The sequence below is a fragment of the Heloderma suspectum genome, chromosome 16 (genome assembly GCF_057233095.1).
Source record: "Heloderma suspectum isolate Gila_16-S chromosome 16, 16-S_ref, whole genome shotgun sequence".
NCBI classification, from domain to species: domain Eukaryota; kingdom Metazoa; phylum Chordata; class Lepidosauria; order Squamata; family Helodermatidae; genus Heloderma; species Heloderma suspectum.
The window spans coordinates 5,569,909-5,593,567 of record NC_139473.1 but is presented as its reverse complement, the minus strand read 5'-3'; the positions used below and the strand labels follow the sequence as shown (position 1 = coordinate 5,593,567).

Sequence of the window (23,659 nt, the reverse complement as noted above, 5' to 3'; positions counted from 1 at the left end):
TAGCACGTCCTTGGCCAGCTTGCAGAGAGATGTAGATTTGGTTTCCCCTTCTTTGTTCATATACACCTTGGTCATGGTATTGTCTGATCTGTCACATGACAACACTCCAGGTGAGAATGGAAGGCCTGAATGCCCAGGCAGACTGCTTTCAGCTCCAGCCAATTTATGCTGTGATGCCTCTCTGATTCTGCCCAGGTCCCCTGAGCTAGCTGTTTCCCCAGGTGGACACCCCACCTGAAGAGGCTGGCATTCGTGTTGAGTGTCCTCTTGGAGGGCACCTCCAGAGTGTCAAGCTTCCAGTCATCCAATTTCCATCCACCAGAGCAGTTCCTGTTTCAACTTGGAAGGAATTATCACCGACAGATGTGATTGTTGCAATACCTGTTCCTGAAAGGGCAGGTTTCAGGAGCGCCCTAAGCAGCTTCTTTCAGTACACTCCAATGGCCAACTCAAGACACAGACGAAAGGATTCTTTCCAAGGCTTTGTTTTACAACTTAATGACTCTTTCAGATGCTAATCACCAGCGACTAAGCAATGAACAACAGAGTAGCCTATGCTCCGGGTAGGCAGTTGGTCCCCGTTTGAAGGAGAATTACTTGAAGACCCTGAACTTATGGGCTAGGGAGAGATCCTCCCTCTTTCCCTTGGGTCCACAGGATGCAGCCGTTGCTTGCGCGCCAAACGGGCGTTATGCCTCCTTTCCGCGCCCTCCATCGCTCGTCGCTCCCTGCATCTGTGTTGAGCGTCTAGCAAGCCCCCCTCCTGCACTCTCTCACTGCCAGGGTCACTATCTATCCCAGGAATGCCGGCAGGAGGAATCTCTGCCAGCTGCTGTGCCTGTGAGGGATGAGCTGGCTCCTCTCCCATGGATTGCTGATCCCCCTCAGAATCAGAAATGCTCTGGGGTTCTATTGGCTCAGTTTCCACCCTGACAGTAGGAGATGGTGTTGCAGTGGTCTGGTGTAAAGGTGTCCCCAGGGTACCAGGTCCTGATGGGACACCAAGATGGCCAGGAGATGAGCCAATTCCATGAGATCCATCTATTTTGACATCAGAGATTTGGAGAGCAGAGTTGATGCTTACGTGATGTTCTTCAGCGAGGAACATCCTGTATTCTACTGTGTCCAAAATAATGCCCAGGTGGATGATCCTCTATGTAGGAACTAGATGAATTTTTTTCCATGTTTACTACAAACCCATGGGTTTGCAAACAGGATAGTGTGGTCTGGATGTCCTGGAAGTTCTTGTGAAGTGATGGCATCTGGATCGAAATGTCATCCAGGTATGGGTGCAGCAGTACCTCTGCTGTCTGGGGCACACCGCAAGAACCACTCGGATCTCGGTGAACACTCGAGGGGGTGAGAAGAGGTCAAAAGGAAGTACTGAAAGTGTCTGTTGTCATAACAGAACTGTAGGTACCGGCTGAGGGGGACATGGAAATAGGCCTCCAAAAAGTCTAATGGACACCAGAAGCTCTGCTTTAGAGATGGCTTCCACTGTTGATGCTAGAGTCTCCATTTTGAAATGTTTCTTGGACATTCGTTTGTTGAGCCCCTTCAGATCTGGAATGGCTCAAATGTCCCCATTTTTATTGGGGGGGAAATTGAATAAACCCCATGTATGCCCCGGCCGTAGGCTTCCAAGATTTAGAGGTGCCAAGAAAGTGATAAGACAGATCCAGGTTTGCTTACAAGGAGACTTTATTGAGTACTTACAGCTCACAGGCGTACTCAATCGTTGGATCAGAGAAAGGCTCTGAACCCAGAGCTGTGGGGCAAGATGGGTTTTATACCATACATGTTATTCAGGCATAGCAGTGAGGCAGTATAACAGGCGCAGGCGTTAATTAGAGTGCATCTACAACTTTCCCAGCATAGCCTAGCAGTGCCTGGTAACATATTTGGCAGAAGCAAGACTATCAGAATATTCCCAGCACAGACACCTGTAGCTTTAAGATAAACATAGCTCCAGAGGCACATCCAAGCCTCTGATAAGATAAACGGTACCAGAGCTCGTCAGCGTGGAATGTGCTGAGGCAGCCATATTGACCTTTGACTCATCTTACAAGCCAGGAGTCCCACCTGCAAGGAAAATGCAACTAATAATGAACCAAAGCAGAGAGCATTATGGATCTCTAAGCCTCCCTAAACTACTATTAGCTTGCTTACAGGCCTGGGGCCTTACACGCCAGAGCTGGTGTCTGTCACTGGTACTGTCTCTATTGCCCTAATGTTTAAGAGTTGATCAGGAAGTTTCTGTGTTTCTGGGGATTCTTGGATAGGCTATAAATTTGTCCCTGGGGGAAGTCACCAATTCCGGGGTAAACACCTTGGAAACAGTTTCCCTTACACAGAGGTCTGACATGGCTGAGAATCATCTCTCTGAGAAGTGCATTAGCTGCCCCCCCCCCTTTGATGATGAGTGGGGGTGCCCTTGGCTTCAGGTTAACTGATGTTTCTTCCTTTCCTTGCTGTTTGAGGCGGAGGAGTAACTGGAGGGGTGACTGGTGCTCTATCCGATGGAGAAGAGGGAGATCGGAGCTATGAGCACGGTGTGGCCTGCCCCTGCCAATTGCTGTGAATACTGCCCACCCAGATCCTGAGTAGAAGGGCTAAATGTGGTAGTCATTTGCTACACAGTTCACAGCCAAGCAGCTTTGGGTGCCCCCCCATGGGGGTGATGATAGATGCTCAACCCCTTTCCGGGGACTCTAAGTGGCTGGAGACCCCAGTTCCTGTCTAGGATAATCAGTGGGGAAGGGGGGGAAAGTATAGAGAGAGAAAAAGGAGAGAAAGAAAGGGGAAAAAGGAAATTATAAATTATTTAAGACACCAGCTTTTAAGACACCAGCTCACCTGACCTCGTGGCTTGCTAGGCAGACCTGGTCTGGAAGGTCAGGGTGGTTCCTCCCCACAAGAAGCAACAGTTTGGCCCTGCCTATGTGGTCCAGAGGGAGACACCATTCCTGAGGTGAAGGTATGCCCTCCATGAGTCTCTGGAGAACAAGCTAATTTTGACCCTTTGGGCACTCCGTAGCAGCTCCAGATGCCATTTCATTTGCAAAAAAGTTTTTTTTTTAATTGGGTCCCCCCAAATTCCAGGGAGTGGCGAGGACTGCACTGGTGAGCTGTGGAGGCTGCATGGGTGTCTTAGACACACCAAAAGTGGCACTCTGAATTGTAGGTATTGTTTATGGTTTTCTTTCATTAGGATGTTGAGATTTTTCCCATGCAACAACCTTTGGATATCTTCCACCTGGCCCTTGTGTTTTGTAGGTGCTTATTTGGTACCTGTTCTCTCTGTTTTTTCTTTCCCCAATTTTTGCACAATCTGTGTTTACTCCAGAATTGAACTCCTTGGTTTCTGATTCATAATATTTAAAACACCCCAGAGCTGCACAGCTAAGAAGGCTCATGAGAAAGCACTCAGAAGAAGCTGGCAGAGCAGAATTATTTTGGAAAATGATGCATATGCCACAGTAAATTAAGCCTCGCTTACAACACACTGGGGTGGGTACATTAGCTGGCTAGTCTTGTATGCGGAACTCCCTTTAGCCTGAATGGAAAACACTCCACATCAGCTGGGGTGGGGGTGCGGGAATAACTTCTATCAGCTCTCAGCACTGGGAAAGTAAACACTTACGAATGACTTTGAAGTGGAGGGCCTTTTATTTTTCTGTAAAGGAGGAAAACAAACCCTTCAAAGATGGCCTGGCACTTTTGCCTGGAAGGGAAGACCAAGAAAACAAAACAAGCACACACAAACACACACACACAATGAAAAAAGCACAGCAGTTGTAGCGCTGGCTCATCAGCATTCTCCAATTTAGGGCTAATTCACATTTACTGTTTCTAGGTGAACGTCTCAGACTTATGAAGTGCACATCTAAAGCTACTGTCCCATACTCCAGGGGTGAAAGACTTGTGATCCTCCAGATGTTTTTGCCTACAATATCAGCCCTCACCACTGGCTATGCTGGCTAGGGCTGATGAGAGGCTATCAGTGGTTACTAGTTCTGATGGCTACATGCTATCTCTACTATCGGGGCAATACGCCTCTGTACACCAGTTGCTGGGGAACATGGGCGGGAGGATGCTGCTGCACTCATGTCCTGCTTGTGGGCTTCTCGTTGGAGCAACTGATTGGCCACTGTGTGAATGGAACACTGGACTAGATAGGCCTTGAGTTTGATCCAGGATGCCTCATATTCTTAGGAGTAGGCAATCTCCTGCCCTCTGGATGTTTTAGACTACCAATCTGGGCCACCAGTTTGGATGGCTTTAGAAGGGGGTTAAACAACTCCATGGAGGATAAGGCTATCAATGGCTACTAGTCCTAATGGCTATATGCCACCTCCAGTATCAGACGCAGTAAGCCTCTGCACACCAACTGCTGGAGAACATGGGTGGGAGGGTGCTGTTGCACTTATGTCCTGCTTGTGGGCTTCCAATTGGGCTATCTGGTTTAGCCACTGTGTGAACAGAATGCTGGACTGGATGGACCCTCAGTCTGATCCAGCGTGGCTCTTCTTATGTAGAGATGTAAGCCAAAACGTCTGGAGGGCCACAAGTTGCCCACCCCCCCGCCATACACGCTTACCCAAAATTACACCCCGCTAAAGTTAGTGGGACACTTCCAAACAGACATGAGAACGAGGGCCAAACAGGACAATATGACAGAGGTCTGGGATTTAGTCTCCCCTCTTTATTTTTTTGCAAAAAAAAGCAGTCACCAGGAGCAGGGAAGACTAGGATGGGACCGCAGCACCAGTGGGTTAACCCCTTGTCCCCCGTGCTATTATTACAATGAAAATTACCCCATCTCCAGCACCATGGTCCTGATCCAAATCGAAGGGGAGGGCACTGATATTTTTGCAAAAACATAAAGAAACGCAACAGCTGCTTGTAGATCTCCATCATCTCCTCCAGTGTGGTCGTCATGCTCACGTTATCTCTTCCAGGATACACTTCAAAGCTCTTAGATATATACCTAAAACCTGGAAATGTGTGGATCACCCTGAAATTAAAGAACAGATCCCAGGGATCAGGAAGAGCAGCATGGAAAGCTGAGAGCTCATCCAAAGAAAATGTTACAAACTGCAAGCAAGAGGCCCTTAGGTGTATATCGGTTTACAGGAGAAAAGAAGGGCAGGCACCAATGCAGAAATGAGAATGAATAAATAAATTGCACTGGATTATAATTTATTCAATTAAAATCTTTCAATTAAAATCTTCAGGGGCACTGTACCGCAAAAATAAAAACAGCAAAAACACACACTTTGTATTCTTTTTATGGAGAATAAAAATTATATAGAGAATGACTGTGGCACAGTAGCAGAGACCTGATTTTCATGCAAAAGATCCTAGGTTTAATCCCTAACATTTCCAGATAGGTCTGGGGAAGAGACCTGTCTGAGACCCTGGAGAACCACTTGCCAGTACTAAGACAATTCTAAGCTAGACAATACTGAGCAAAATGGACCGAAGGACTGACTCATCTTCCAAAGTTTTTAAGCAAAATAGGTTGGGCTGAAGAAATTATAAGTCGGGACCCTTAGATACACTCTCATCTCATTCATACACAGGTTTACGCCTGACATGGTAGAATTATGAAGAAACCATCAGTACCTTTTTCCTTTCCACTGACGTGAGAAGTTGGTCTTTGGGGTAAGGTTAGGCTGATGTCTTTACTCTCAATGGATTTGGGCCTCTGCACCACAGTGGGAGTTTGCTTAGGCTGTCTCGATAGTGACAGTTGGGGCACTTTGCAGAACACTTCACTCTCTTGTGGGCCTTTCCCCTATGAAGGCAGAAGTTACTATAGATTCATGTTTGCCGGCAGCAAATGTAATTTGGTGAGTGTCAAGAACTGCATTTTCCTTTTGTGCTCTGACTGCGTGACTATTCCATCTAGCCAGGCTGAAGTGGCACGTAGCTGTGTGTCTGTTATCTCTAGATGCCTCTGGCCATCAAGGCCACAAGTTACTCACCCCTGACATAATGCATCTCCCCTAAGAAAGGCGCTCAGAGAAGTCCTCTGTAGAAGTCGCAGCCAGGCTGGTACAGGAAAAAGTGCTCCTTCGGGTATTTGGGTCTCAAGCGATTTAGGGCTTTAAAAGTAAGTACCAGCACCTTGAATTGGGCCAGGAAACAAATAAGCAACTAGCACAGTTCTTTCAAATGTGTGTGATATGAACAAACCTGGCTATACCAGTTAGAATTCTCGTAGCCTGTATTCTGTGCTAGTTGATGTGTGAGCTTATGTATGGAGGAGAAAACAAGTCCTCAATGGCAGGGGCTGCCAAAGGCAATCCAACAGAGTCTCCGAATGACCTTTTCACTGTGTTCCACAGAAGTGAAAGGCTGCAGCACTTGGAGCAACAGTGCAGTGGGGGGCAAACCTACCCCCACTCCTGAAACTGGGTGACCCAGCTCTCACTGACAAGGATTTGTGGTTTCTGTCATCAGCCAGGGAGCCTGGGCCACTGGGAGGCTGCGACACCTGCTTTGCAGGAATGACATCAAGCCAAGGGCGACACCAGCCTGTCCCATCTGTCGGTCGGAGAAGGGGCAGCTGAAGGGAGCTCACTTCCTGCTCTTTGCCAGAAAGAATACTCGGCTCCTCCAACTTCCTGTAGCCCTGGGACTGCAGAAGGAATGGGGAAGAATACTCTGGATCCATCTACTGGGCAACAGAACATGAGCCACCCATTGCTATTCAGGCAAGAACCACCAGCAAGTGAAGATCAGCCTGGCCCAAAGTGCATTTAAATGCCCACTTTTAGCTTGCCGCCTTATTCTGGCCTTGAAAACCTGATCTCTTTCCTCTACCTTTTTCCTCTACCTTTTCCCTCCACTCCCCCTTCTGTTGCGTGGCTTGTCTTTTTAGTTTGTGAGCCATCTGATGGCAAGGTTGTCTCTCTTTTTGACTGATGTGAGCTGCTTTGGGGGATGATAATGGTCTGAAAACCAGGATAAAAATATAAAAATAAAAATCAACCCATGGGGGTAACAGGGGATATAGTCCATTTCTTGTGATATACAAGCCCTGCCTCCATACATTTCCCACTTATTGTAACAATGGGATTTTGGTAGTACGTAATAAATATTAAAAGACATGTTATCGGCAAAATGGAAAAGAAGATCGGCTACCTTGCGCCTGGCTTCGCAGCTGGCCAACAGCAATTTCATCTCTGCTGTTACAATGTTATAGGTGTCATCAAGAAAACGAACCATTTCGGGAGCCAGTTCGGCTGCATCAGTATCTGCTTCAAAGAAAGTTATGTTTCTGTTCATTTTTGTAACAGAGGATGCTACTGCATTGTCCATCTTCTATAAAGCTTGATTGGTTGCTCTAGAAAGAACTGAAGATACCTGCCTAATTGCCTTTAATGGCTGGTGGCTACTAGCTACAGAGATTTCTGACAGGGGCACACATCAGCTGCTTGGGTGGGGTGTTTGAGAGAAACAGTCTGGGCAATTTGAATGCAGCCAGTGAAGAAAGCAGAGGTCTGAGTTTTGCAGGTGGCTGAGAATGAGAAGCCAGTAAAGGGGTGCTCTGAGAGCAAACTTCTTGTTTTCACCTCTTTCCCCAGTTCAACTATAATAATAAAAGAGGATGGGTTTCTGTCTGTCTGTCTATCCATCAGCATCATAGCGCCAAGACTGTAAAACCTAGACATCTGAAACTTGGCATGCATACTAAGGGGATGCTAGGGGTGTGCACTTCAGGGTTAGTTTGCTTTTTAGAACACATTAATTAATTTTTATCTGATTTTAATGTGTCCATGTGGTTGAAGCCTGCAGTAGCATCGTCAGTCACTAGGAGGCAGGCTTCCCTAAACAGCACGCAGCTTTGGAGTCTGTACATTTTGAAGTTAGGGGGGATTAGTAGGCCGAAGGACAGAGTTACATGGCTTCTCCCTCCCCTCTACTGTGGGGCAGCCCCCTTCAGGGGAATGGAGTCGGGAGACCCCTCCCTCAGGGGGCTGTAGCCTAGGGGTACATGGCAGGGGCCGTGCCTAGGGGTGCATGGCTTCATTCAGATGGTGAGGGCACAATATATTCAACTCCGACAGCTAAATAACTTTGCTTGAAAGCTTCGCTGTATCAAACTAAGGGCTATTCCCACTCATGCAAAGCCAGGCCCATTCACTAGTTTGTAAATAAACACACATTTCAAAACGGCAAGTCTCCTATACTGTCTCCTTCCAAAGAAATCAATCCCTAAACTTCCCATAGCACAGAAAACTGAGAAGTGCAACAATAAAAAAGTACAATATCGCTAATGACCTCCCCCACTCCCCGCCCGCCCTGTCGATACCCACCGCCCACTTCAAACCTCCTCTTCAAACTCTTAGTAAGGAAAATGGGGAGTTTTTGGAATGGCAAGAATATAGAATCGATCTTCCTTTAACTTTTGTTTTGTTTTGTTAAAGTGTTCTTCCCCAACCTCCTTCAAAACAGTGATATTATTAACATGAAAGAAAACAGATGTCTTTTTCACATGCAAACTAATCTGCTGGGGGGAATAAAACTAAAAAAAACAAAAACGACAGGCTGCAATCACCTAATTTATTTTTTTTTTGCTCTCTGGCAGAGCTACACGAAACAATATTTTTCAGGTTTCCCACAATGCAGAGTCAATTTGAAAACAGCATGACCTTCCCTGATACAAACTTTAATTACCTCAAAGCTCACACAGCAAGTATATTGCAAGTCAAATAGATTTCTCTCCATCCATTTTTTTTTATTCATTTGCCCATTTGTTTAAATTTAAAAAAATGATAAAATCATTAAGAGGGAAAAGAATCAACAGGAAGAGAGCAATCCTCACAAACCAAAATCCCTACTCAGCAAAGATATTAGCTTGATGGTTCTGTGCAAGATGCAAACTAAAAAAGAAGAAGCATATTTATATCTCAGTCTGAGCCTTAGTGATAGAGGGGGAAATAATATATCTATATCCACACAGGCATATCCATGTACAAGTGCCTGATGCTACGGCTCCAATCCTATACCCACTTAGATGAGAGTAAGGCCCACTGAACTCAATTACTTCTGAGCAGATATGTAGTAGTAATGTTATGGTTTAGCTATAAAGCCATAACAAAAACAAAAGGAATATTCAGAATCGAGCAACAAATTTAGCTCTCAGTTTCCTGGCGGCCGGCACAACTGGGTAATGTACCTTGCACATACAAGGTAATGTAATTAGCACAACTGTTTAGGATTGCGCTGTAAAGCTTCCACTCACATCTGCCTAGCTGGATAAGGAACTGCATGCAAAACCTTGGACAGATAATCAGCAATCACGCCAATCAGTCATTTGGGAAGGGAACAAGGGGCTCGGTTTGGTTCCCTTCTATTGGATAATAGGAACAACTCCGCATGCTTCCAGACACTAGGGGGTGATAGAGACTGTCCTGTAGCTTGATCAGTTCCTATTGCCTGCTTCCTCCCCTTCCACTTCTTTTTTCTTTCTCTGCCTCTGCAACACATAACCATGAAGCCTCTGCCATGAAATGAAGCAAGAAGTAACCATATCTCATGCCTTTGCTTACTTACTGTCAGGTTTCCTGATCCCCCCAGCACACATGCTCAGGCAATCTGACACTGGGCACCCAAATCAGTGAGATTTCTTTATTGCAGGAAATCCCATGGCAAAAGCTTAATGGTTACATTCTTCAGAAATCATATAGCTGATGTTCAGTAGCTATAGGCTCTATGTAATTCCAGAACAGTGCAAAGCTAAACACTACTACCGTGACTGAGATCCTCATCAACATGCTTTCCCCGTTGTCATTCTCCACAGTTCTGAACACAAGGGAAGGGACTCTGGATTCCTGGATACCTAACCCAGGCAATCCTTTCACGGGGTTCCAACCCCGGACATGGAAAGGGAATGATTCCTGGAATGAACCCATCAGGCAATCAAGGGATAACTTCTTGAAGGGCCTAAACAAACCACACCCATAAAAAGTCTAACTTTGAATCTTTTGTTGATAACTCCAGGCTACATGGTCAAGGCCTATCAAGATCAAAGGAAGGGTAAACCCAGAAACGCAGGGAGTTCCTTGCCACCGCTTTCACATTGGTAACTCCACACTGCATGCAGCCAGGCAGAGGAAAGTCCAGAAGTCGTAGATCAAACCCAGCCTGCCAATACACTGAGCTGACAACAAACAGACACACAAAATCCACAGCAACGAGAGTTCAAGTCTATGAAAAGCCTCACAGTAATTTTCATGGCAAGTCCTTAACAATCCAAAGTTCCAGTCCATGTGCACAGAGCCTCCAAAAGCCCAGACGATGATGGATCCAAACAGAGAAGACCTCAGGCAATGAAGACGAGATGTTCATACAAAGGCTCTTTGCCTTTGCATCAGCTTAAAAGGGAAGGCATGACTGTGGGGCATCCCCTCCAGATCCCTTGACAGTCAAGGGCCTTTAGCCTTTCAGCAAGGCCCCTGTCTAAATAGGGTGGTACTCCTCAGCCCTCCAGCAGTGACGCTTCAACCTGGGCGACCCTTTTGCAAACCCCGCCCCACCTCTGTCACCTCTGCCTGCCAAGGCCAGACCAGCAGGTGGACAGAGCGTTGGGTGACTCCCCCTGGCTCTGTTCTGGGAACACTGACAGAGATAAGCTCACACAGATTCTGACATTCCAGAGGCTGAATAGGCCCCAGCCCTTCCAAGCAACTTCTAATCAAATCCTGGCTATAACCTACAAGGCCCTGACATTTACACTCACACACCCAGCTTTAGGAGTGCTTGTAGTTAAACAGTGTTAGATAAGATGGCCTTCTCTGACAAAGTGTATAAAAGCATTAATAAAGTAAAGTGATTTGAGCTTCTTTTAAACTGGTTCTAGCCTGTGTTTATTGCCTCCAACACTAAATGCTGTGTTGTCATTCTTTCTCTATATAAAGCAACTCTGCTGGAAGTCACATCAGTCTTTCCAGCACCTTCATCTCCCCCACCTCACCCCTGTCAAACTACTGATTAGCACTACTGCAAATTTTCTGATTGGGATATATGCAGCCCTGCTGCTGGACATATGAGTAGGTGAATCGAAGCCAGAGTCTCCACAAAGTGACATCCCTGAATATAGTTGAAACTTTACCATCTCACTAAGGGCTGTTTCACACATTATACAAAGGAAACATCCCTTTGGGGAAGGGCCATAGGTCAGTGGTAGAGTACCTGCTTTGCATGCAGAAGGTCACAGGTTCAATCCCCAGCGTCTCTAGGTACGGCTGGGAAAGATTCCTGTCTGAAACCCTGGAGAGACACTGCCAGTCCATGGAGACGAGTGGTGCAGGACCTCAGGCTTAGGTTCCCAATCCAGCGCTCCTGGGGTCTTGATCTGGCCCCACAAGGTTCCCCTGGCCCCGCCCCCTTTCTCCTGACCACTGATCGTTTGGTGGTTTCTCAGATTTTGCGCTGTTTTCTCTCCATTATAACAGGCTGACATGCCTCTTCTAAGGCTTAGTGACTGGCCCTGCTCACCACTGGAATGCAGCCCCTGAGAGCTTCTCCAAAAATGGAATTTGGCCCTCAGGCTGAAAGAGCTTCAACACCCCTGATGCAGACAGTGCTGAACTCGAAGGACCAAGGGACTGACTCAGCATGAGGCAGCTTCCTAGGTTTCTAAAATACAACGAGAAATGTCAGTGAGGCAGAACAGCTAACTTGGAGCTCCCTGTGGCACAGATCTGTAATGAACACATATTCCAAACCAAGCAGTTTGGAACAACAATGGTTATGTTTGTGCCATGTACAATACTGGTATACATGAAATATAACCTCTGAAAAGCTCCTGGGATTCTATTGGGCATAAGATGGTACATGGCAGGGTAGCTTCCCCAAAGAACCTTGGGAAATGCAGTTTTGTGGCATATGCGAAGAATTCTCTATTAGAGCTTCCTAGCCCCTTAGAGGAAATATAATGTGTGTGTCTTCAAGTAGGAAGCTGGACCAGTTTTTAATGGAGATGTGACCTTTATGGAAAATCATTGCTTATAGCTGGAAATAAGGAACAGCAACAAGGGATTTCTTGGCAAGAAAGGAAGGGCAGATTTTTGCCTACAAGCAAACAATATTTAAGGTCGCTTGCTTTACATGTTGAGAGACAAACATATTTTAATTTAGCCTTTTAAATTATGTAGGTGTTTTAATGCTATAATGTTTTACAGTTTCTAATGTTCTTGTTTTTTAATTGTTTTAAGGTTTAATTGTTTTACATTGCTGTGCAATTTAAATTGCCTTGACGGCTTTTCAGCAAATAAGGTGGTGTATAAATGACAATGATAATGATAATGATAATAATAATAATAATAATGTGGAAAAGGCTGAGTTTTAGCTAGTCTATTGGTGATCATTTCTACCCCCTTAATTTGCATATGTGCTCATATGCAGTGCCAGCTCCACGTTTTCGGGGGCCCTAGGGCAAGACATCCTCAGTGGGTCCCCTCCCTCCCTTCTCACCAGCTGCTATTGCTCCTCATCCACTTCCTCATCATTGCTACCACTTGACAGGCAGAGAGCAAGCAGGCCGTGGCAACTCCTCCTCCTCACCATCACTGTTGTCTGGGCCAGAGCGAGAAGCAGGTGAACAAGCAGGTTGCAATGGTGAAGAGGTACTACTGCTTATCAGTGGACCCCTGCTGGGGTGTGGGCCCTCAGCAGGTGCCCAACCATGCTGCCTACCCTTGACGCCAGCACCAATCATATGAGACACCGTGACTCACCAAAATGGAACTGACAGTGAATATTTTCCGCTGCTTTAAAGCACTGATTCTGTAGCCAGGCTCTTGTAGTTTCTTCCAGATTCACACTGTTGAACACGCTCATGTCAGAGAACTAGGTGCAGAAAGTTATTTTTTATTATTATATTTCTGTTTTATATATATAAACAGTATTGTGGGGGTGGGGGAATTAATTACCCATAGGTACTTCCCAGAAAAAATCCGAAATTGAGATTTTCAGCACAGTTGCAGTAAATATTTGAATTTTCTCAGTAATAAAACTGCTGTTCTTTCTAGATCAAGCGTATGCAAATTCCTATAACACACTTACGAGTGAATTAGGCTGAATAGGATAATCGTTGAAATATCTTTTAACAAAGCCCTGTCCAAGGAGATGGAAAATCATTTCTCTTTGCTTTGAATCTCTTATCTGGTGCTTCACGTCATCAGCAAGGGCAGCTTCCAGTCCCTCTAAAACCTGGAGAATTAATCAATTATGATATAATTATGGTCTTATATAAACATACCAAGAGCCGCGCTGGATCAGATCAAAGGTCTATCCAGTCCAGCATTCTGTTTGCGCAGTGGTCAACCGGACACCTATGGTATGAATGCAATAGCACCCTCCCTCTCATGTCCTCCAGAAACCGATATACAAAGTTATAAGTGCCGGCACCAGGTTTCTGAGGGCCCTTGGGCAAGAGACCCTCAATGGGCCCCTCTCTCAATTAGTCTAATCACCCCCCCCACCATTGTCACTAGCTGCTGTTGCTCCTCTCCCTCATCATTGCTACCACTTGCTTGCTTGACAGGCAGAGAGCCAGTGAGCAAGGAGGCAGTGGCATCCCCTGCTCCTCCTTCTCACCACCACTGTTGTCTAGGCCAGAGCAAGAGGCAGGTGAACAGATTGCAATGCTGAAAAGGAGGAGAAACTCCAGGAGGTTCTTGGCAATGGGCCCCTGCTGGAGTGTGGGCCCTCGGCAGCTGCCCGACCATGCCTTCCCTTGACACCACCCGTGCACATTGTCTATGATACTGGAGGCCATATACAGGCATCATTAGCTATTGCCACTGATAGCCTTATTCTTTGGGAGGACACAGCCAATGAAGGCACAGGAGCAGTGAAGGGGAGGTCTTTACGCTGCTCCTGTGTCCTCATTGCCTGTGTCCCCGTAAAGAAAGTATTGCATTGGTTCAGCTCACTGCTACTCAGGAGTTAAAGCGGGGGGAAACACTTTCACTTAAAATGGCACACTGTGGCGCCGCAGCCTTGTCCAGCTGGCTGCCTCAGCACTTCCTTTTGCCAGCTTTTGCAAGAGGATCTGCTGCTGCCACCTGTCAGGGGGTTGTTTTGTGGCCTTCCCAGACTGCGGGACCCCAGATCCAGCAGTGCCAGTGGTTAGGCTAAGAGATGGTGATTGCTGCAAGGTCACCCAGTGAGCTAGATGGCTGCGTCAGAATTTGAATGTGGGACTTACCAGTCTTAAAATAATAACGGAAATAATATTTAACACATTTTGACCATCCTACGCATCATATAAATGCTAAATAGTATTATTATTAAGACAATGTGTGTGTGGGGGGGGAGGAATAAAGGACTGAGTGAGGGAAGAAAAAAAAGAAGAGGATAAAGTAGTGTAGGCAACCTTTCTGAGCCCATGGGCACATCTGGCAGTTTGAAAAACTGCCCCAGGCAGCGCCAGAAAATGGGCATGCCTCTGATGAAACTATTGGCCTGCAGCCACATGCTATCTTTGTTTCCTTTCATAGGACTGTCTCTGAGCCCCACATGTGGCCTAGAGGCATTCATGGGGAAAGAAGATGGGAGCAGGTAGAGGCCCTCATTTTGCTCTGAAGCAGTCCCAGCTGTGGGCACTACATTGCCTACCCCTGGGATAAAAACTTAACAGTTAGTCCCTGTACCTGATGCCATGGCTTTCCAGGTAATAACGTCTCCTGTAGGCAGGTATTGAACCAAGAGACACTCAAAGTCTGGTCATTGTTATATGATCTTGTTCTTGGGGGTCTGGATATTTCTTCAGCTTCTTTCTCGATCTGACGTGGCATTTTCCAAAAAGGTAAACAATCCCTTCTAAATTTCTTGTCCGAATGTCTTCAAGACACGATTCTGAGGTTAAAGCTATGACACAAATGAAACAGCTGAGGTACAAATTACTGCTAGCACAGCCACAAGCTCTGGATGAGATTATTATTATAATTATAATTATTATTATTTTCTGTGAAACAAGGTCTAGAGTGCAATTAATACAGCCTTGTATATGTATAAGCTGACAAAAGTTATTAGCTTTTCTGTGCTGTTCTGTACTCTGCAGCCAGCACAGAAATGCAGAATACTAGCCTCTAAGCAGGGTAGGGTTTTTTAAAATGCTTTTTATTGTGCAGACTAGCAGAGGAGGGACAGAGCGATCCTATGGCTACCTGGTGAATTGATGCAGCCATGGATTGCGCTTGTTAGAGAGCAGCATAAAGATTTCTGTTCAGGATTATCTCACTCACCTCCCACCAATCTGCTTTTTGTAACATCATGCCTGATGAAGAGATCTCCAGATTTCAAAAACGTGCACATTTTTGTGATCTTTGAGTTGGCCTAATAAAGGTATTACACCATAGGGGTTGAGGTGATGGGCACCAATCCAACTAATGTGATCCATGTGCATAAGATGACTCGTGTATATCACTAGCCAGGCCAAGAACCACCAGCATAAATCAGATGGCCCATAAATCTAGTTAATACATGTAGGATTGGGCTGTAAAATACATAGATGCACACACATACTCAATCATTGGGGGCCACGGTGGCTTAGTGGTAAGATGCTGAACTGCAGACTGGAAGGTCGGCAGGTCAGCAGTTCGAGACCTGAGACCCGAGTGCTGTGTGACGGAGTGAGCTCCCGTCTTCAGTCCCAGCTTCTGCCAACCTAGCAGTTCGAAAGCAAGAAATTGCAAGTAGATAAATAGGTACCGCCTTGGCGGGAAAGGTAGCAGCGTTCCGTGCACCTCGGTGTTCAGTCATGCCGGCCACATGACCACAGAAGCGTCGGGGATGAGCACCGCACCCTAGAGTCGGACATGACTGGTTGGGGACACCTTTACCTTTTTTTACTCAATCATTATAATTATTATTATTTATTAAATGAATTTGTATACCACCCTTCTATAAGTATTTCCAAGGAGGCTCAAATAAAATATTAATAATAGTAAATAGCCTACTGTAAATAAGGCTGCAGTCCTAAACCCAGTTTCCTGGGAACTCAGCGGGACTTTCTTTTGAGTTGACATGTAATAGGATTACGCTCCAAAGCTGCAATGCTAAATATACTTACAACAGAGTAAGACCCATTGACAACAGTGAGACTTACTTCTGAGTAAACATGCATAAGATTGTGCTGCCAACCTGTGTATGTGTAAATGAAATAGTTGCATGTTCTTTCCTTGCCCTCATTTCCTTCCCCTTCCGCTGATGTCTCCCCTATGTCATTGTAAGCCCTTTGGGGCTGGGGCTGTCTTCTCATTTTTTGTAAAACACCACGTACATGGACAGAACTATAACAGTATTTAATACATTTGTATACCGCCTTTTAATGAGTATTTCCAGGATGTTTCAATACTACTGCTGCTGATGCTACTACTATTTAATGCATCTGTAGACCACCCTTTAAAACATATTTCCAATAATAAAACAAAATAATATCTATATCAATAACACTATTTAATACATTTCTATACCACCTTTTAGTAAGTAGTTGCAGCTTGGCCCAATAACAACAGTTAATGCATTTGTGTACCGCCCCCTTCAATCACAAGTATTTCCAAGCCAGTTAAATCATCATCATCATAGAGAGCCAATGTAGCGAAACGGTTAGAATGTTCAATTGATACCCGGGAGATCCGGGTTCAAATCCCCACTCAGCCATGAAGGTCACTGGGTGACTTTGGGCCAGTCCCTGTCTCTCAGCCTCACCTACCTCGCAGGGTTGTTGTGGGGACAAAAATGGGGAGGAGGCAGCGGCCATGAAGCTCTCTGGGTGGCTTTGGGCCAGTCCCTGTCTCTCAGCCTCACCTAACTCACAAGGTTGCTGTGAGGATAAAAACAGAGGACTGTGTAAGCCGCCTTGGGTTCCTTGCAAGAGGTGGGCTATAAATGCAATAATAATAAAATACATTAATATTAATTAATTGATTGATTGTGCAACCAGGGCTGGAGCATCGCCTGACATGCCCCCCCCCCTTCCTCTTCCTCACAGGGTTGCTGTGGGGATAAAAATGGAGAGGAGGCGGCGGCCATGACGCTCTCTGGGTGGCTTGGGCCAGTCCCCGTCTCTCAGCCTCGCCTACCTCGCGGGGTTGTTGTGGGGATAAAAATGGGGAGGAGGCGGCGGCCAGGACGCTCTCTGGGTGGCTTTGGGCCAGTCCCCGTCTCGCAGCCTCGCCTACCTCGCGGGGCTGCTGTGGGGATAAAAACAGAGAAGAGGACTACGTAAGCCGCCTTGGGTTCCTCGCAAGAGGCGGGCTATAAATGCAATAACAATAACATGCATTAATAATAATAATTAATTAATTAATTAATCGCGCGACCAGGACTGGGGCCTCGCCTGACATGCCCCCCCCTTCCTCTTCCTCACAGGCCCGAGGCCGCAGGGCCCGTCTCCGCCGTTGCCAGGGCGACGACGCACTCGCGGCCTGCTCTCCTCCCTCGGTCCCTCCTTCAGCCGCTCCTTTTCCTCCCCGGCGCCGGTAGTAGGAGGCCGCCCGGCAGGCAGGCAGCTCGGCCGCCCTCCCTCCCTCCCTCCCTCCCTCCCTCGCCCAGAACCTGCTTGCTTACCCGCCGGCTGGGATGGAGGTTGCGGGGAGGCCTCGGCCCGAAGAGCGGGGCTCGCCATGAAGCTCCGGCCGCGCTGTGAGAGGTGGGTGGTGCGGGGGGAGAGGAAGGGACACCCCCTGTGAATAAGTGCGGGGACGTAACAGCCATATTCGTATTAAATTTATATGTGCAACTTCCCCTCCCGCCTATCAGGAGGAGAAGCAGAAACAGGTTTCGTTTCCTCTTTCCTCCCCGCAGTAGGTGCCGGGGCTCAAGCGTTGCTGCAAGCCCCTTCACCCTACTTGCAGCTTGGGGTGGGGGAGGCGGATGGTTGTGAGGCCTGCGTGAGGACCCAGGTGCTCTCTGCACCTGCTCAGAGGCACTGCGTGCTTTCCTCACGGACCCTGGCGGCGTTCAGAACCGGTTTGGGAGCTGAGCCCCGGCGCCCCAGGATCCTTTTGTTGTTGCCCTGTTGGTGAGGATGGGGACGATACTTGGGGAGTTGTAGGACTTTTTTTTCCTGTCCAAGCATGCATAGGCTTGCTCCTTTAGGGCGCAATCCTATGCGTGTTTAGACAGAGAAAAGGCCCACAACTCCCAGCATACCCCAGCCAGCAATACTGGCTAGGGCATGCTGGGAGTTGTAGGCCTTTTCTCTGTCTAAACACGCATAGGATTGCGCCCTTACTGTATTTTTAAGGGCAGTTGGTTTACTCGGAAGTAAATCCCACTGTATTGAACGGAGCTGACTCCCCGAGGGATTGCAGCCTTAGTACTTAATCCCTTATGAAAAGAGGTGCTTGAGCAGAAGGGGCTGGTTGTGGTTGCCCCATGAAGGCTCCCAATGCTCCCTGTTCAAAGATCTTGATGTTTAACATGGGTCCTGGGGCCCAGCCCTGGCCCCGTGGGATAACATGCATTCTGGTGCGGCTGCTCAGTGCGGATCTGAATGCGCTCTGTACCTGCTTAGAGGCACTGCTGGCCTAATGGTTGTTTCACTGATCCTGGCATTCAGAAGGGGGATGAGCCCTGGTAATGATTTGTGTTCTGTTGATGAGCCTAGGATGATGGGAGCGGTGCTTGGTTTATTTATGTGTTTTATTTATTATTGCATTTCTATCCCATCTTTTTTCCTCTTCCAAGGAACCCACGGCAGCACACATGGTTCTCCTCCTCTCCATTTTACAGGCAGAGGGGTGGGAGTTGGCATAATTTGTCCCTCTTACTGTGCATTCCTGTACATGCTTACTCGGAAATAAATCCCACTGCATTAAATGGAGCTGACTCCCAGGTGAGAGTGTATCAGATTGCAGCCAGATTCTCACAAGAAGAGGTGCCTCATCACCCTAATTGCAGAAAAGGGTCTGGTTGCAATTGTGGTTGCCCTTTGGGGATACACATGCGCTCTGTATGTGCTCAGAGGTACTCTTCCCATTGATTGCTTCTCAGATCCTGGGACTGAGGTTCTGGCATTCCAAACAGATCCTGCTCTTCCAATATAATTTGTGTTCTAGTGGTGAGGTAACACAGTGGTTACATTTTTTGTTTGACTTATTTTTTTAAAACAAAAAGGTTTTGGAGCCCTCAGGAGAGGCTTGTTAGGATCATGTCTGTGAAATTTACCAAAAATCAAAACAGAGGAGATTCCTGAAGAGCGCATATGCAGCAGGGATGGGGAAACCTATGACCCTCCAGAGGTTATTGGACTATAACTCTCACAATCCCTCTCCATTGGCTATGCTGGCTAGGGATGATGGGAGTTTGTTTGTTATGTTTCTGTACCTGCCAATAGCCAAAGTTCTACATGTTTCCCACCGCTGATATACAAGGTCTGTTGCCATATAACACCATGGGCCGATTCACACAATCGCACAGCCCACTGAGGTGGACTGCAGCGCATGCGTGTGGCCATTTTGAATACTCAACACCCAGCTGTGGCTTGTTGTGTTGTGTGAATCTAGGGGCTATGGGTTATGCGAGGGTTGAACAACCCATGATCTGTTGTTGGGTTGTGCACTACACGATCATCTGTGGTAGGAGCTGAATATGCAAATCCCGCCCGGCACACGCCACAGCCCATGATAGCTTAAACAACCCACGGTGGGCTGTTTTGATCATGCAAACCAGATCTATATGACCAACTTGTTATTTATGAGGGTGGTATCAGAATGATAAAAGAGTCGGTCTCTCCCATCCTTAGATGTGAAATAGAAATTCTTTTTAATGGGGCTGTTCATACAACTTGTTAACCCACGCTCAGTGGTTGAGTGTGGGTTGTTGTTGAACTGTGGGTTGTTTGTTGAACCGTGGGTGAGTCTGTTGAATGAACCCAGGACATTTTCTATAGGGTGTCTTGTTAACCATGTAGTGTGGTTTGTTAACTACCCTGAACAACCCAACAACAAGCCATGGGTTCTCAAGGTGGCTTGTTCGAGAAAAATAAGCCACACTGCATGGTTAACAAGCCACCCTGCGGAAAATGTCCTGGGTTCAGACAACACGCTAACCACGGTTCAACAACCCATAGTTCTACAACAACTCACACTCAACCATTGAGTGTGGGTTAGAGTATTGTGCAAACCCAGTCAATGTATGATCCTGCCCGCCTGGACAAGCTGGGTCCTCTTAACAGTCATCACTCCCATCTGGTAACAAGATGCTTTCATGCTACATACTGTGTTGTCTAAAGTGCCGAAAGTTCATAGGAAGTTGCTTTAGACCAGGGGTGTTGAACTACAGGTCTGTGGCCCAAATCTAGCACACATGGGCTCTCAAACCAGCCTGTGAGATAGGTTAGGCTGACAAGTAGTGACTGGCCAAAGATCAACCAGTGAGCTTGATGGTGGAGTGGGAATTTGAACCTGGATCACCCCAATCCTGTCCACACTCTAACCACCACATTATACTGGTTTAGAACCTGTTCTGTCTGTGAAAGAGAAGGTCCCCATCAAATCTAGGATAAGTGACTAGAAACGCAATATGATTTAATTGGGATTGTAAGACTTGGGTTGGTTTCTAGAATTTTATCTACAAATTAATAGTTAAGATTCAAACATTGTAACGGGTGATCCCTTGTGAGAACTTGAATTAGAGAATTAGTAGAATTCTCTTGATAACAGACTTGCCATCTGCCACTTCCTGTACGTTTTGTAGGGTGATTTTAATAATAGATATTTGCTGCTCTTGTGCTGGGAACTTTAATATTAATCAACAGCTCTCTGTACAAGCATACTTGAATAAGTGTGATATATTAACCACCTCCATGGAGTTACTTCTGTTTGCGAAACCTACATCTGTCTTCTAAACCTTTGAAGGCTGAACCTTCCAGTGATGGATTAGGTGAATACATCTGTGTCTGGGAGCCATGACTGTGTGCATCCAGGGCCAGCCTCTGGCTGCATGGGGTCCTAAATGAGTCCTGGAATGGCCCCAGCCCAAATGCATTAGGTGCATCCCTTCTCTTACTGTAGTAATCGGTATTGGCAGTTAAATGGTTTGGGACCATGTTATCTGAAGGCCACCAATTTGGATAGCTTTTAAAGGGGGTTAGACAAATTCATTGAGGAGAAGGCTGTTGATGGCTACATGCTACTTCCAGTATCACAGGCAGTATGCCTATGTACACCAGTTGCTGGGGAACATGGGCAGGAGGATGCTGTGGCACTCATGTCCTGATTGTGGGTTTCTCTTGGCAGCTGGTTCTCCACTGTGTGAACAGAGTGCTGGACTAGATGGACCCTTGGTCTGACCCAGCATGGTTCTTCTTGTGTTCTTAACTTCCTCCCCAGGTATAGCCTCATCACTGCTGGCTTTTAAAAAAAACAACCCTGAAGACTCATTTGTTCCAGTCTCATTTCGTGCTTAAAAATTATCTGCTGCTGCTACTGATGCATATCTCTTTAATTGTAATGGTATGCTGATGGTTTTGTAGTATTGTGAGCCGCCTTGTGAGGGCAGTGCACCCAGAAAGTTGGTTTTTTAAAAAAAATCTCTTAAATGAATAATAGGATCTCAGGAAGGTTGGAAAGACCTCTGCCAGGGACCCTGGTGAGCTACTGCTGATCAGGGTGGGCAATACTGAGCCAAAATGGACCAGTGGCCAGATTTGGTTTAAGACAGCCCTTTAAGACTGTCTTTCAGGAGGTAATTGGCAAGAGGGGCACTCCAGTATCCCACAGTAGCACAGAGATATTGCCAAGCACATGGTATGCTTCCAAGGTGTTAGAATAAATACCTTTCATGCCCTACCCACACTGATACTCTCCTTTTAAAATTTGTTCCTTCTTTTTAGGGATCATCACGCCAAAATCCAGGAATTTGGAACAGATCGCTTTCAACTCAATGCCATGCAGCCTAACTCCAATAATCGCCACAGTGCGCCAGGAAACAGCAATGGCACCTCCTCCCGGTGCGCTCATGCAGCAAGGTTGCCTGGGGAAGGATCTTGCCAACACGGAGGGGATGTTTGCATCCAGCTAAGCTCTGCTCTGGGAGAGACTGGGGAAAATCCTGAGTCCAGGCAGCAGCTGCCACGGCCGGGAACTCAGGGTCGCTCACACACCCACTCCCACAGCGAAGCAAGAGGGCCCCAGGATGGTGGCTCAGATCTGGAGGAACAAAGCAGCAGCTCTCTCTCGGAGCTCCGATATCTCCTCCAGTGGCTGCACAAGAGTCTCCCTTACATCCTGATTCTGTCCATCAAACTTCTCATGCAGCACGTAACTGGTAGAGTACACAATATTGTGGGCTCTGGAAACTATTTATTGTGATTAAAGAGAAGCAACAGGTCAGATCTATTTCAGCTCTGGACCGCAAGGCCAGGGATTTGAAAAATACCAAAAACAAACAAAATCTGGTGTGAAACTAAGCTAAATTATATGACCTGTATAAATTATGCAAATATAATGGATTTGCATCTTGTTTTACTAGATTACATAATTCTGGTTCCTCAAGGTGTGGTACGGGGTATACTTCACTTTTGCTCCCTGTCACTCGAAACCTTCTTTCTGGCGTCTGAGATTTCACCGGGCATTGCCCGTGTGCTTTCAAATGTATCTCAGCAATCATAAGTACTAGAAACTTACCTTAAAAATAAAATAAAAGCTGAAATTTTCATGTGGCTGATGGTTGACCACAGTGCCACGTTCATGTGCTCCATGGAACTGAGACATAAATGCAAGCCTGAAGTAAAACCTGTTGCTTCTTGTTCTATCCACAGTAAGTGAGATGAGCAATTATTTTCCCCTCTCCTTTGTGGTGGGTTTTAAAATGAAAATTGGCAGCTTATTCTTCCATATCCTTTTTACTGGGCTAAACAAATACGTTCCTTTAGAGTGCCCGCTTAAGATTTGCCTTGTTAGACCCTCTATCCTCATCGTTCTCCTCTGAATAATTTCCAGCTTCTGACATCTTTCTTTAACTGTGGTACCTAGACTTGAGAACAGAACAAAACCATTGCTTCCAAATCTTGGAAATTATGGTTAGTACGGTCCCAAATGAAGCTGCCCCCCCGTTTTTTTTTTTGCCAAAGCATTCCACCATCAAGTCTCATTAACCCTCACCCAAGACTGTCAAATTTAGTTTCCTTCCAGCTCTGTCTGCGTTGAAATTACAAAGCCCAAAACTGGTGGGGAGGCAGAGCCTCAAAATGGTGCTGGAAACTGAAAAGTTCATTGAAAGTCACAATTGCCCAATCTGTTTTGTTGTGCTGCTGACTTTAGGGATGCTGAAAAAAAGATAACAAGACTATACATATCTTAATATCAATTTCTGGATAGCATCCATAATTGGAAAACCATCAAACAAACCACACACACAAATGAACTTGTTATATAGAGAATTCAAACCAGAAGAACCTCAGTGAAACAATTTCATGCTAAAACTGCAGATATAAATCCTAAAAATATATTGTCAAATACTTGTTCAATTGACAACATATACAAAGATACCTACTGGTGTGATGCTGTCTTAATATGAGTGACCATTGTGCGTCAGGCTACTTGGTCGCAATGAAGGCAGCACTGGTTACTCTGAGCTTGTACCTCTCACTACTATGTGGTCTTAACAACTGATATATTTGTCTATGAAG

At 46.3% G+C, this 23,659-nt stretch overlaps 2 protein-coding genes across 7 annotated transcripts in view; one reads left to right on the top strand and one right to left on the bottom strand.

The window, feature by feature from the left end:
- The window catches only part of LOC146334899 (uncharacterized), a 112,716-nt gene that overhangs the window by 66,071 nt on the left and 22,986 nt on the right, over nucleotides 1–23,659 (bottom strand). Inside the window, exons 3-7 of the mRNA XM_084823321.1 lie at nucleotides 14,673–14,889; nucleotides 13,081–13,227; nucleotides 12,753–12,864; nucleotides 7,153–7,268; nucleotides 5,629–5,800 (exon numbers count right to left, since the gene is read on the bottom strand). Coding sequence (XP_084679447.1) covers nucleotides 5,629–5,800; nucleotides 7,153–7,268; nucleotides 12,753–12,864; nucleotides 13,081–13,227; nucleotides 14,673–14,816 — 691 coding nt within the window. The 5' untranslated portion in view covers nucleotides 14,817–14,889. The remainder of the gene's footprint in view (nucleotides 1–5,628; nucleotides 5,801–7,152; nucleotides 7,269–12,752; nucleotides 12,865–13,080; nucleotides 13,228–14,672; nucleotides 14,890–23,659) is intronic.
- The window catches only part of RNFT1 (ring finger protein, transmembrane 1), a 25,540-nt gene continuing 19,378 nt past the window's right edge, over nucleotides 17,498–23,659 (top strand). For 2 of the 6 annotated variants that reach the window (XM_084823348.1, XM_084823345.1), the window contains exons 1-3: nucleotides 17,498–17,674; nucleotides 18,715–18,862; nucleotides 21,863–22,296. In XM_084823348.1, coding sequence (XP_084679474.1) covers nucleotides 18,846–18,862; nucleotides 21,863–22,296 — 451 coding nt within the window. In that variant the 5' untranslated portion in view covers nucleotides 17,498–17,674; nucleotides 18,715–18,845. The other 4 variants (XM_084823347.1, XM_084823343.1, XM_084823349.1 and 1 more) reach the window with 2 other exon arrangements.